Genomic DNA, 14,052 nt, shown 5'->3' on the forward strand with positions numbered 1-14,052 from the left:
TTCGCATTTCTCGTCGTTACGGACTGACTAATTAAGGTGCGGAAACTAAAAACGGCTTTAGTGCAAGTGAGACGCCTAAATCCTGTTACACTGTCATGCATTCAAAAGACAATATGATGTGCTACAATCAGAGCTCAAATAATTAAACCGAACACAATTCATTCAGAAAAAAAATAATGGAAAAATAAACCAAGTCAATGATTGTTCGGAACTTTCAATTTCTTAACACCCTGTTTAAATAAGTTCCTTTGGCCTTTTTTGTAATAACCATTCAAATATGTGCGAAGTTGTTTTAATTCATTTGGAACTCGTGTTGGTCGCCACCGTTGGTGACCAGGGTCAGTGCTGACCACCCCAGGGGCGCGCACTTGAACGTCGTGTTATGCAACATTGAGCGTTCGAGGAAGCGGCAGAGATGACGTTCCTCTCAGTCAGGTATAAAAGGTATACCTACTCGGGCGTGACGTCACTGGCCAACAACGGTTCCTGCCCCCACCTGAAGAAGAGCAACTCGCCACGAGACCCTCTCAGTGCAGACCTTGCCGGCAGCCGACATGGACTTGGCCGGGCTGTGGAAGTGTTTAATCGGTGTACTGCTGGTGGTGGCCACCCTTGCGAGGGCGCAGGACGATGAGGACTCGCTCGCCTCTAGTTTCTTTTCAGGTGAGATGAAGCATCAAACTCATTTTTTAAATTATTAATCCAAAGTAACAGTCGTAAAAGTCATTATTCGATGTTTTATTTTATTAATTTAAATAAAACGATGAATATTTGAAAGAAAAAATAATGAATAAATAAACATATAAATCATCCAACGTTTTTGATGATATTAATTCTTTGTAATTCTTCATTTCATTTAAAATTAAAATGTTTCATATCAGATATAAGTAAATTAACTTCCATATTTATACTTTTGGCGCATTACATTTATTTAAACTTTACTGCCTTAAGATTTAGATTTATTTCAAAGTAGCAAAAGTTTTATCAATATTTCCCGTGTGTCAGCAGCGCTAGAGCGATCACACCTCTGCTATGAGTAAATAACTGTATTGCATCGGTCATGTATAGACTTCCATATAATAATAATAATAACAATTTGTGTACGGTACCCAGGCTGTGTGTGTGTTTGCATGCGAGTGCCGCCGACAGGCAGTCGCGCGGAGGCCGCGTGAAATTAGCATAATGACACGCGAGAATCGATTCTGCGCAAAGTTTTTACCACTTTTTAGGACCGTAGAACCGTTTCTTTGTCGAAAAAAATTTTTACAAACATAAAACAATTAAAACAACAGCTGAAGTTCACAATTTTATAAATCATAAAAAAGTATTATTGAAAAGAATGATTTTTTTACCAATTTATACAATGTTAACAGAACCAAATTCACTACAATTTTTCATTCAAAACGTTATTTATTGCTTAAAAAGAATCTAAAAATCTCTTCGTTATTTGCTGCATTTAGTTTTGTAGGTATAAAGCGGTATAAAGTATCTGCGAAACATTCGTTTTAAAAGAATCTCATTCTTAGTGCAGTGCTATATTTTGTGTGTGAAATGGAAGCATATTGGTTGCACTTCTTGTTGTTGATCCACAATCTTGAAGCGTCTGTTGTCACTGGATCAGTGTCCCTTGTGGTCTGCACTCTATTTAATTCGCTCACTCGGACTTGATTGTTTGTCCTACTGACTACAATTGTTTCCTCGGCGGGCACAAAAACGGCAGCATCGAATCAGCGCACAAACTCGATTCTCTCTCATCGCACATACGCACACACTATGATTGATTTAATTGTCACACTTAACAATAAAGCACGTGAGCTACAGCCGCCCGCGATTTGGTCTAGATTCATCGCTTCATATGGATTTAATTCAGAATTCAGATTCCATTTAATTAATTAATTGGTCAAGAATTTATCAAAATAGTAATAGAGCATTGATTTAAATGATACTTAATTAATTTGAATTTGTCTTACCCCATCGATTTCGGATTTTTGTTGAAAGATTTTGCTTTTCCCTTCAGTTAAGAAAAAAAATAATATATTAATGACTTATTATTACTGAAATAAAAGTAAAAGCAAGTTGATGGGAAGGACCAAGTGTCCTGCGATTCAGTCGGTCAGGGAGATGTCCAGGGTCGTGGTTGCGATTAGCAAATGAAAAGGGCTCGGAATGCAGAGGCGGCCAAGATAATATGGCAGAGTCTCCATAAATACGTACGACAATTGAAAAATGGCGCACCGGTGCCGCGAACAATCGCATACTAATTAACGCAGGGGCCTTAAGTGAAGGGACGGACCGAGTGCTCGACTGAGTGTGTTTTAGGCATGGCAGGAATGCAGTCACCTGTGTGCAGGTCATCAACCCCGCCGTGTCCTTGCCCCTTCCCCTCTCCCTGCCGAACGACCGACCGAACACACGCACGGAGCACACCCAGGCAAACAAGGCGCACCTGTTGCGCAATTGGCCCATTAACGACGGCTCACAGAAATTGGCCACTTTGGAGCCCCGGCCGAGGGGGGGTGCCGAGGCGCGGGGGTATAATTTGGAAACCACAGCCAAGGTTTCCTAATTCTCGCTCAGCTAGAGAGAAATAGATATACCTGAGGAAACTTTGTGATGATATCCCTTTTCTGGTTTTACTGCTTTTCTGAGACCATATTTCGTTCGTTGACTTGCCGCGCGGCCGAGGTGTAAAGTTTACGATGGGACCTGCGTGTGAGACCCTTCGAGAGGCACTTTTTGGCTACGCAATCAATTAACGGCGTCGACTTGATAATGCACGCCAAATATTAATCTATAAATAGTTTGCAAAAAAGGTATAGGTATTGGCAGCCCTTTCAATAAACAATTATAAATTTCTGTTTTAACTTTTAATACAGAGTTAAAACATTGTTACAGTCTTTTACGAAATTGTTCAACGCGACTAACTTTCCTACAACAATTGGTAAAATATATTTAAATGATAACTATAGAAAATTAAAAGTGCACAAATATTTTCTTTTTAAATTAAAAAAATTGATTATAATATATTTTAATGATCTCAGTTGTCACTTAAATTTTATAAATTCAGCTACAAGTAAAAGAGTGAGGTATAAAATAAATATTCTTTCAAAGCAGGACACCGCTACTCCAGGATTTTCCTTTATAATGTAAAAAGCCGTCAGAATTCTTGCATTTTTGTTATTCTAAACAACTTTTGTACCCTAACTTGTAACAAGCCTTTGCGTAAATGGGTAATCAAATTCTTTCTTCCTTTGTTTGCTTAGGATATTTATGTCGCATTCCTTGTAACGTTTCATTTCCAGTGATTGTGCCACTGCCAACTTGCTATCGGAGCTTAAAATGTCCCTCTCAATGGCACCGCCAGCCATGCAACCTCTTAAACCTCTAGACAAAAAAGCAATTAAGTGGACTACAGTATTTCCACGGCTAAATCGTAGACGCCCCTGGTTGTCACTTGCATAATTTAATTAGCATCGTTATCAAATAAACAGTGTTAATTTAAAATACATAAATCCAAAAATATTTATTTAATATGAAAAATTGTAGGAATATTATATAAAAAAAGCATACTGAATACGTTGAATAAAAATAATATTATAGAAGATATAAAAAAGTTTCAAATTTTATAATCGCAGATAATAATACTTTAAATTTGACTCATAAAATGCTGGGAAATCCACAATTGAGTTTCCCATGAAAATAATCCACTTATTAATATTACTGAAAATGGTTAAATTTTGAATTTGCAGGTCTATTGGAAACTATCACAAGCACAGCCAACAGCAAAGACTGCCCTGGCGTTTGTATGCACGCACTCGCCTCGCTAATTTGCTCGCAGGTGCTCGAAGACGTGGCGTGTCCGTCGTCATCGATGCGGTGCTGCGTAGACGCACCCCCAGACAACACCACCACCCCTGCAACGTCAGCCCCAGGTATTTTTTTTTAATTACCAAGATCAAAATTTGAACAATATTTTACGTTCAATCCTCAAGGAAGTAGAATCGTATTCAAATTTATAACTTGTGTATCTGAATATAGCTGATAAGATCAGCACGTCAAGCCAAAAAAGGCCATCGGCATCACCATCATCTTCAACGACGCCTTTGCCTAGTAAAGCACCACCTCCTACATCAGAACTAAAGGGAACAGGTGAAACAATAATTCATTTACTAATTTAATTTAGTATAATTTTCAAATCAAAAACCTCCAATCCCTACACTATTTTTTTTTTTTCATTGAAAACATATCATTTTAGGAAAAATTCTTCGGATTGGGCATATAAGTGATAAATAAATAGCACCGATGCAAAATGATGACATTTGCAATATAAAAATATGAGCAATGACTAAATTTTTTACCTTTTATACTTCAGTTGACCAGACAGAATCGCAGGGATGGAAAAATAGGAAAAGTTTTTTTTGTAAAATTGTGGACTAAATTTTTAAATTTCCCGACCTTACAATAATTTTAAGTTGTAAATAATTTTGAATTTGTGACGTTTTGACAGACGGACAAAAGAGTTGCCCAGGGGTGTGCGTGGCCGAGCGGATCGCAGACTATTGCGAGGCGGTGCTGGACATTTCGTCCCTTTGCAAAACAGGGCTGCGCTGCTGCGTGTCGAGGGACGTGTACTCGGCAGACAAGGCCCCTCCAGAGCTGATCATAATGGACAGAAATAACAAGACAAAGCTGTCGACGACAGCGGTGCCGCCATTGACGACGACCACGGCTTCAACCACGACGACCACAACCACCACCACACCAGCGCCCACTTCAGCAGCCCAGTTCGGAAAACAGTGCAAGGGCGAGTGCGTCAGTGGATTGTTTGCGCTTTTCTGTGACGACGTCGACACTGAGGCCTCCTGCCCAGGTAAAACTTTCTATAATAATTTGTAATTTTTACAACAGTATGAATATTTAAAAATTAACTGCTGAAATTGCCGATTGTTTTATGAGAGTAACTGTTTGGCAGGTGACGACAGTTGTTGCATCAACAACCCTGTGACACCAACAAGGCCTCTCGAAAGAGTGCCGGAAGTGACGACCCCGATATCAACCACAGTCTTGGCCACCAAGCAAGAGCCTCCAAAGGGCCAAGTGCCCAAGTGTCCTGGTTTCTGTTTGCTAAGCATCATGGCTGCTTTCTGCGAACGACCTTCAGTGATCATTCAGAACACGGCAAACTGCGCTAAGGGATCAGTATGTTGCGACAACACTAGGAGGTAATTTAAAATTCAAACTTTCTTTAGACTTTGGCCCAATAAAATTAATTGAATTTTTACTCATTTTACAAGGAATTTTAGGAATTTACTAGATTTGTGTTAATTTTAATTAAAATCAAGATATACTGTTCCTTCATGTTAAAAAAAAAATTAAAATTCTTCAGCCCACCTCCACCTCCGGCCACAAAATCTCCGCCTCCGCCACCAAAACCGGCCGTCAGCAGTGCGTCCAGCGCCCTTGACGCCGTCAACACAGTCGTGGACACTCTGTCCTCCTTGGACAGCGCTTTTAGTGGTCTTGGCCCAATCACAGCTCTGCTGACCAACTCGCCCCCAGCTACCAGACCCCCGCCGCCAACGACGAGCACCCCTCCTCCCCCGCCTGACCCGCGACCTGAGTGCCCTGGCTCTTGCATCGTGCCATACCTCTCGTTCACGTGCTTCAGTAAGTAAGAACTTAAAATCAGGAAGAATATTTTAGAGAAATATTCTAAAATATTTTATAAATGAGCTGAGAAACTTTAAATGTTAAAAAAAAATAATACTTGAAATTTAACAAAAAAAAGATCAAAATCAATGAAGGCAAAGCCAGAGTAGTTGAGCATAAAGTTAATTTCGCTTTCAGGAAACGCGGAAATGACCAATTTGTTCAGATGTAAGAAGGCCGGCACCCAGTGCTGCGCCCACAAATCACTGATCCGAGAGTTGCTGGAGCAACGCAACCCTCAACACCACCATCCGCACCACCCGATTCCGCCGCCACCACCGACTGGTCTTTCCCGCAACGACACCGAGCTGCCCTTCTACCAGCCCTACCGGCCGTCGCCCATCGACCAGCCCAGCACGCAGCACGGCCTCCAGCCTCTGCCTCCCCAAAAATACCCCCAACACAGTAAGCAACCTCCAAAAGTTAAGGACACTAGAAAAAAACCAATGAAATTTTCCAGCCACGACCAACATCAACAGCGTTCAGCAACCAGGCCCGACGCCGACCTACAGCAAATATGTGTGCGGCGTGAAGGGAACGCAGCGAGAGGGAGCCTCGAACAGCACTGCCTTTGTACGAATGAAATACATTTTTCTTGGAGAAATGAAATCTAAGTGTGGTTTTGCAGGGTCCGTTTAGAGAAGGGAGAGTAGTGGGAGGCGCGGACGCCGATCCTGGCGAGTGGTGCTGGCAGGTTGCCCTGATTAACTCGCTGAACCAGTACCTTTGCGGAGGCGCCCTCATTGGAACCCAGTGGGTTTTGACCGCGGCTCACTGCGTCACAAAGTAAGGAAATTGGGTTTCTGGGATATTTCGAGCAAAATCTTACAAAACAAACTTTGAATAATTTAAAAAATTTCAAATTTTCTGCTTATGATTTGTTACATGAACTGATTTGAACCATAAAAAGGATATTTCAAGAGCAAAAAGTTGATATTACGCTCTAAAGAAAGCATAAAACTTGTAAATTTAGATTTTTCACTTAATTTTTTCTCTTTTTTAGAGTGAAATTTTATTTGACCTCTCCTATATATTTGACTCTTATAAAATTCCCAATTCCAGCATTGTACGCTCTGGAGACGCCATATACGTAAGGGTGGGCGACCACGACCTGACGCGCAAATACGGCAGCCCTGGTGCCCAAACGTTGCGCGTGGCCACCACCTACATCCACCACAACCACAATTCGCAAACTTTGGACAACGACGTCGCACTACTCAAGCTGCAGGGCCAGGCCGAACTTACGGAGGCCGGCGTTTGTCTGGTTTGTCTGCCTGCCAGGGGCGCAGGACACCCGCCAGGCAAAAGGTGCACCGTCACCGGCTATGGATACATGGGAGAAGGTTTGTTTGATATTTTCATTTAAAATACTAGTTAATAATTTTTTAATCCCTGTTTGTTTTTATCTGAATTTTGTTTAATTTAATTTTTAATTTTAGCCGGCCCAATCCCCCTGAGAGTTAGGGAAGCGGAAATTCCAATTGTGAGCGACGCCGAATGTTTGAGGAAAATTAACGCTGTGACCGAGAAAATCTTCATTTTGCCAGCGAGCAGTTTCTGCGCTGGTGGAGAAGAAGGAAATGACGCTTGCCAGGTAAAATACAAATTCAAATCGTGTTTTCGGATTGAGATGATGACAATTTTAGGGAGACGGAGGTGGTCCCCTGGTGTGCCAGGATGACGGATTTTACGAGTTGGCCGGTTTGGTTTCCTGGGGATTTGGTTGTGGCAGGCAAGATGTGCCCGGCGTTTATGTCAAAGTTAGTGCCTTTATCGGATGGATCAATCAAATCATCAGTGTTAATAATCTCTAAGGAATTTGCTCACTAAATGAGGGCTTGTTGATACAGTATTCATAGTTATGCGTACCTGCCCTTGGTTATTAAATTTGATAATTTATAGTGTTACTCACAGCCATCAATCCAAAGCAGCGTCATCATCCGTATCACAGTGTTAATTATTTTAATGTATGCATTTCTCATATTGCATGGCCATAATCACGTCATTTATCAATAAATTTTATTTTAAATCCAACCAGCGGTTTTTATTTAAAAATATTTACAACAACTCTGCAATTAAATTTGCGTTTTAATTTATTACCAGACCAGAAATAATTTAAAATGTAAAATTAATGGAATATTTGATCTCTTTTGCATATTAATAATAATAAGAATATTAGAAATAACTTTAATATTTTGGTTTGCACATTTAGGAAGTTCGGCTCTGAACCGAGAGAAGATAAAAATAGTATTCTTGGTGTTCTTGTTTTGTTGACTGACCTTTAAGTAGAATGGTGCATCAGGTTGAATTTTTTACTTTCAATTCAGATTTGCTTGAGCCTGCTGCAGGAGGTTCAGAGGACTGTTGTAAATATTAAGAGTTCAAACAAAAATATTAGATTTTTATTTTTCTGTTTACCATGCAGTTTGTTTTGCTAGTAGATGGCACAACTTGATCATCAACCTTATGGCGTTTTATAGCTGAAATGCATAAAATGATAAGTTCATTGGTTGAGCTATTTTTGGTATTTTTTTATTTCACCTGTCTGCAATTTCTTAGCTTTTCTGCGATCTGCTAAATCTGCTTCACATTTGTCAAGCAAATATTTGGCTATTTTGTATTCTTCTTCTAAAACAACAGCGTTATTAGCAGCAATTTTCAGCTGCTCCAACATAGCCAGATGAATTTTGACCACAGGCAGAGAAGCTGGATCTTTCTTTGGAGCAGTCCTGTAATAGAATTAAAATTAAAATATGTTAATTTGGCAATATAAGATCTCACATTTTGGCAAAAAGATTGTCAACCAGAGGCACTGGAGCGTTTTGAACGTAGCGATCGTGAGACGTATCTCCCAAGTTCGGAATACTGCTTGCCAGTTTGATCAGCGACCTGATTACAGACAGTTTTTAATTTGATCTTAAGGTTTTCTATTCGATTTTACCCATCTCTGAATGTGAAGTAGCCAAATGAGTTTTGAATCACACCTCTGCTTTCATGTCTTTGTCTAAGGACCATGAAGACAAAGGGCTTCTCGTGGGAATGTCCAGCTCTCTGACCAAGTTGCATGAATACATTGCGTTGGGTAAAGGTGATTATTTCTTCAATTTCTTCATTCAGGTTTCTCTTGAACTCAAAATAGCCAACTATTTTCTAAAAAACAATCTTCATTAAGTAAAAATCTGAAATGTTAAACTAAAAACCTTACATCTGAAAATGGGCCCAGAAGATCTTCCAGTGCAGCATGGTCTATTTTTCCTACTCCATTGTAGAATCTGCAGTGCTTGGGAATGGGAAAAGTTGATGTAATCTCTGTGGAAAAGAAATATGTAAAGTTGTTATTTTCGATGTTCAGATGAATTTTCAAAAGATTCTTTACTTATCACAGTGGCTGTTCCAACATTTTCCTGCGTATCACTAAGGCTCAAGGCCCTCTCGATTACTTCCCCAATTAGGAAGCCTTCCTATGAATTTAAATAATGAAATGTTAATGTGGAAAAGGTGAAAAAAATATAATTATGGAATCATTAAAACAAAAATGGTTAGGAGCTGTCAGACGATTGAATTTAAATTTACACACAGTATCTTACTGCGGCAGTAACATGGTCAAATTTTTCAAATTAAGAAATAAGGTTTGCGAAAAGTCAAGAATTTTCATACTTGATCTCCTGGACTCAACGCATTGTCCCGGAAAAGCAAGGAAAGGCACGTTCTGTTTATCTCCACAGTCGGTAGTTCCGCCATTTTTCATTACCATCAACAATATTCAAATTTAGCGCCGTTGCCAATTGCCAAGACCATCCGGAATCATCAGCCAGTCAGAAACCGAGAATTTCCCCTTCGATTTCTGTCTACGTTTCCCCTCCGTCGGCAGCAGCCAGCCGCCGTGGGCGTGTTATCCTGAAAACACAACTTCCTTAGGGAGGTGGTTTTGTATTTTCGTCAAATTCGGTCCAAAATGTCTTTCTCGAACAGTAAGTATGAACTCTGCGTTTGTAATTAGTTCCTTTACGATGGGGTTAGAAAATTTTCCATCAAAATCATGTAAAATCCGCGCAAAATCGGGTCCGGCGAGAGCTGTTTGTTTGCGAGGGTCCAAGATTCAGAGAGCTCTATTTTTATCCTGCTGGATTTCATTACAACTCGGAATCATTGACCCTCCTGCAACAGCAACTGGATTGTCATTTTCGTCTATTTTGAGCTTCCTTAATAGTAAAATTTTACTTTGGAGGTCTCGGAACAAGTAATTTAAAAGCTGCAGGAAAGTTTACCAAAATTCACGCTATTTGATAAATTCTTTAAGCATTCTCTTTTATGATCTCTTCAAAAAATTATAAGTAACAGGATCCACGGTCTGATAAGTCCACAATATGCTCGTGACTCCTAAATCGCTGAAATTATAATCTCATTGGAACAAATTCTTTTTTACGATTTGCACAGCGCCATAACTTTATCTCGATTTTTCTTGCTTTTTGTAAAGTGAATCATGATCGCCTTGTGATATCTGTGCCGTTGACCTTATATGGTGATGACTTTTTGTGCTGACTTGCACTACATACATACTTGCACTTATTTTGTTTGACAAAGACTCTGATCCTTTACATGACGGCGCGTTTTATTAAAAAATATCATTTATTTTTTTTAATTAAATTTTTGCTTTACAACTGAAATTAAATTAAATTTTTATTTTTAGAGTACATCTACGCTACTTTGCCAAAGACTAACCGGGGACAGCCAATCGTCCTTGGTGGAGATCCAAAAGGAAAGAATTTCCTTTACACCAATGGCAATAGCGTCATCATCAGGAATATTGATGTAAATCTCGAGTGATTCAAAATTTTATTTAACAATTAATAAAAATTAATGTTCTAGAACCCCGCCATTTCTGACATCTACACGGAGCACTCATGTGCAGTGAATGTTGCCAAATATTCACCAAGTGGATTCTACATTGCGTCTGGAGGTATTTTTAGAACCGAAATTATTTGTGGCAAAATTTCAAGAAAAAACATTTATTCACAGACCAGTCTGGGAAAATTAGGATCTGGGATACAGTTAACAAGGAGCACCTGCTGAAAAATGAATTTCAGCCCATTGGAGGCCCAATCAAGGACATTGCCTGGTCCCCAGACAACCAAAGAATGGTTGTCGTTGGTGAGGGAAGAGAAAGGTAAATTTTGTTCTAAAGGTTGTTAACTAATTAATCTCCTTGTGTGATCGTTTTTTTTTTATAGATTTGGTCACGTTTTCATGTCAGAAACGGGAACATCTGTTGGGGAAATATCTGGACAGTCAAAGCCAATCAACTCTTGTGACTTTAAGCCATCTCGACCGTTCCGCATTGTAACTGGAAGTGAGGACAACACCATTGGTGTTTTCGAGGGCCCACCTTTCAAGTTCAAGATGACCAAGCAGGAGCACAACCGCTTTGTCCAGGCCGTTCGCTACTCTCCGAGTGGAAACCACTTTGCCTCGGCTGGCTTTGATGGAAAGGTTTTCATCTATGACGGCAACACGTCTGATCTTGTTGGTGAAGTGGGTAGTCCTGCACACAAGGGAGGAGTTTACGGCGTGGCTTGGAGCCCTGATGGGAAGCAACTGCTCACCGCGTCTGGAGACAAGACCTGTTGTTTGTGGGACGTTGAAACGAGGACTGCCGTCACAACTTTCAACATGGGCAACACTGTCGAGGATCAGCAGGTACAGAAATATAATTATTGATGAATTTTTTAGTGAAACTTTATCGAAAATCGTGTCAGGTCTCCTGTCTGTGGCAAGGGCAGCACCTACTGACTGTATCCCTGAGCGGGTTCATCAACTATCTTGACGTCAACAACCCCAGCAAACCAATTCGAATCATCAAAGGCCACAACAAACCGATCACTGTTCTTGAGCTCAGCACTGATCGCAAGTCAATTTTCACTGGATCTCACGATGGATTTGTCACCACCTGGGATGCTGCGACAGGTTTATTTTCAAATTTTGATAATTACCTTATTAATTTCATTTTTTATTCAGGAAACAATGACAGGATGTCTGGAACCGGTCATGGGAATCAGATCAACGGCATGCGAGCCACTGATTCGACCCTGCTGACCTGCGGAATTGACGACAGCCTCAAAACCATCAATATCGAGTCAAAGCAGTACTTGCCTGCAGATGTCAAGCTCGGAAGTCAGCCGAGAGGAATGGACGTGAAGGGAAGTACAGTGGTTGTTGGTTGCATCAAGGACGTCAGTGTTGTCGAAGGAGGCAGAAAGGTTTCCTCCTTACCTGTTGACTACGAACCTTCGTCTGTGTCCATCAACCAAAGCACCGGAGACGTGGCTGTCGGTGGCTCAGCTGACAATTCGGTCTTTTTAATTCAGTTGTTCAAAGTAAAGTTCTAAATTTTTCTTAATGAAGGTCCACATTTATTCCCTGAACGGAACCAATCTTGCCGAGAAACTCACCCTGGAGCACCTGGGTCCTGTAACTGACTGCAGTTACTCTCCTGATGGACAGTATTTGGTTGCTTGTGATACCAACCGGAAAGTCATTCTGTACAAGACTGATGACTACAAGGTAATTTTTATTCAAAATTTTACTCACAAAATTGAATCATGATTCTGCTATGGCATCAGTCGGAACTGAAACGAAATAGAGTTTTAAACAATTTTGTGACGCCATAGCAAATTAACCACTTGTTGTCGTCACAGTTGCTAATTGCACCATGGAATTTCTATTTTCAGGGAGTGAGTAACCTTACTAACTTCATAACTTGACACATGGATCCAGTCTTAAAATAATACATTGTCACAAAAATGGGTGATAGAAATTCTTGTCACTTCTACTTTTTTTGCTTTGTCTCTCTTTTCACTTGTTGCTTTTATTTTAAAACTTTGAACCTCTCTTTCATGATTTGTTTCTATTTCTGATTTCTAGCAATAATTTTTTTGTGTGCATCCTCTTTTAAAATTGTACTTTTTGTATTATGTTAACAAATGCTAAATTTTAATTTTGGACCCTTATTTCTAGCATGCACACAATAAAGAATGGGGATTCCACACTGCCAGGGTGAACACTGTCGCTTGGTCGCCCGACTCATCGCTAGTAGCAAGCGGCTCTCTCGACACAACCATTATTGTCTGGAGCGTCGCCCAGCCCAACAAGCACCTCATCATCAAGAGTGAGTTCATTGTAAATACAAGCATTGCTGTCTTATTCATTGACTCTCTTTTCTCAGACGCTCATCCTCAGAGTCAAATCACCCGTTTGGCTTGGCTGGACAACGAAACCATCGTGTCAACTGGTCAGGACTGCAACACCAAGTTGTGGTCTGTTGCTCCGTTCTAATGCACAGAGCAGTATTAATATATTTTCACATTTATTATTAGCCCATATTTTCGTGTTTTTCTACACAAAGATCAAAGTCTTTTTGATAAAAAAAATTTGAGGATAATTTTATCTGTGTCCCTTAATAGTTTGAGCCCGTATGTGAATAACAATAATTAATCATGTCCATAAATGTCCTCAAGTTCAATTTTGATACTTTTCCTCACAACTATTAAGAGGAATAAAGTTGTGAAAATTATCCATTGCAATTAACCAAAAATGTTTTCAATTTGTCTTCCATGAAATGGACAGGTCTGTATTTTTATAATTCTCAAATTGGCATTTCTTACAAGTTCTGCATTTGTGCTGTTAAGTGAATAGCATTAAATTTTAAATGAAGCTTTCTCAAACATAATACAATGATTTACAGAATAATCTCTTTGTTGTTTTTTTATCCAAATTTTTATAAATTTTGTTACCAATATCCAACGGCATTTTTTCTGCTTCTTTTTGTTCAATAAAAAAATTGTATTTAAACCTTAACTTATTAAATTTTCAAAATCGATCTAAATATTGTGTTCTCTTAAAATCCAACCTTGTCCCATACTCGACTCTGACCAGGACTGGCTAATCGTGCGTAGGCGCAACGGCGTTGAATTTGAATTAAACTGGGCCGCTCTCCCCAGTGAACCGCAGTCCAATCCTGCTGATACTTTTGGATAAAATTTTTTATCCAAAGCTCTCAAATAACTCGTACTATTTACACTATGACTACTTCCAAGAATGAAGTTTGGTGTCCAAATAATTGGGATACCACAGCCCCATACAAATCAGTTCATTCGCCACTTGTGCAAAATCTTAAGGATGTCACTTTAATTGTAAGCCCTATAAATCATAGTGAGCAAAGGAGACAAATCAATAAGTTTCAAAAGATTTTTTTAATTTAAAGTTCATGTTTTGATAAAAATAATAAATCAATCAGTCAATGAATTAATCATTATGCAATCTATAGATTTCAAAACCGCGTCAGAA

The 14,052-nt window shown here is 39.6% G+C and overlaps 3 protein-coding genes across 4 annotated transcripts; 2 read left to right on the forward strand and 1 right to left on the reverse strand.

Annotated features, from left to right (window-relative positions):
- The first annotated feature begins 506 nt into the window (after positions 1-506).
- On the forward strand, positions 507-7,741 carry LOC132195157 (protein masquerade). Its single transcript, XM_059616965.1, has 12 exons — positions 507-663; positions 3,750-3,932; positions 4,039-4,149; positions 4,508-4,870; positions 4,973-5,222; positions 5,387-5,667; positions 5,848-6,114; positions 6,170-6,282; positions 6,338-6,495; positions 6,772-7,052; positions 7,149-7,303; positions 7,356-7,741. The coding sequence occupies exons 1-12, from the start codon at positions 555-557 to the stop codon at positions 7,521-7,523; spliced, it is 2,439 nt and encodes an 812-aa protein (XP_059472948.1). The 5' UTR covers positions 507-554; the 3' UTR covers positions 7,524-7,741.
- Positions 7,726-9,486, reverse strand: LOC132195160 (BRISC complex subunit FAM175B-like). Its single transcript, XM_059616971.1, has 8 exons — positions 9,367-9,486; positions 9,086-9,170; positions 8,915-9,018; positions 8,651-8,859; positions 8,491-8,598; positions 8,251-8,438; positions 8,128-8,189; positions 7,726-8,070 (listed from the first exon to the last, which is right to left on the reverse strand). The coding sequence occupies exons 1-8, from the start codon at positions 9,448-9,450 to the stop codon at positions 8,008-8,010; spliced, it is 903 nt and encodes a 300-aa protein (XP_059472954.1). The 5' UTR covers positions 9,451-9,486; the 3' UTR covers positions 7,726-8,007.
- A 75-nt stretch (positions 9,487-9,561) lies between these two features.
- On the forward strand, positions 9,562-13,585 carry LOC132195158 (actin-interacting protein 1). Of its 2 annotated transcripts, XM_059616966.1 has the most exons (10): positions 9,562-9,680; positions 10,400-10,521; positions 10,579-10,669; positions 10,729-10,876; positions 10,941-11,406; positions 11,466-11,673; positions 11,725-12,059; positions 12,112-12,270; positions 12,724-12,874; positions 12,932-13,585. In XM_059616966.1, exons 1-10 carry the CDS (start codon positions 9,665-9,667, stop codon positions 13,039-13,041), a joined length of 1,806 nt encoding a protein of 601 aa, XP_059472949.1. In that variant the 5' UTR covers positions 9,562-9,664; the 3' UTR covers positions 13,042-13,585. The 2 variants fall into 2 exon arrangements, with proteins under 2 accessions (XP_059472949.1, XP_059472951.1); XM_059616968.1 differs by lacking the exons at positions 12,724-12,874; positions 12,932-13,585 and adding an exon at positions 12,438-12,672 and having other exon boundaries at positions 9,647-9,680.
- Positions 13,586-14,052: the final 467 nt, after the last annotated feature.

The sequence above is a fragment of the Neocloeon triangulifer genome, unplaced genomic scaffold, assembly GCF_031216515.1.
Source record: "Neocloeon triangulifer isolate White Clay Creek 2 clone unplaced genomic scaffold, ASM3121651v1 ptg000009l, whole genome shotgun sequence".
NCBI lineage: Eukaryota > Metazoa > Arthropoda > Insecta > Ephemeroptera > Baetidae > Neocloeon > Neocloeon triangulifer.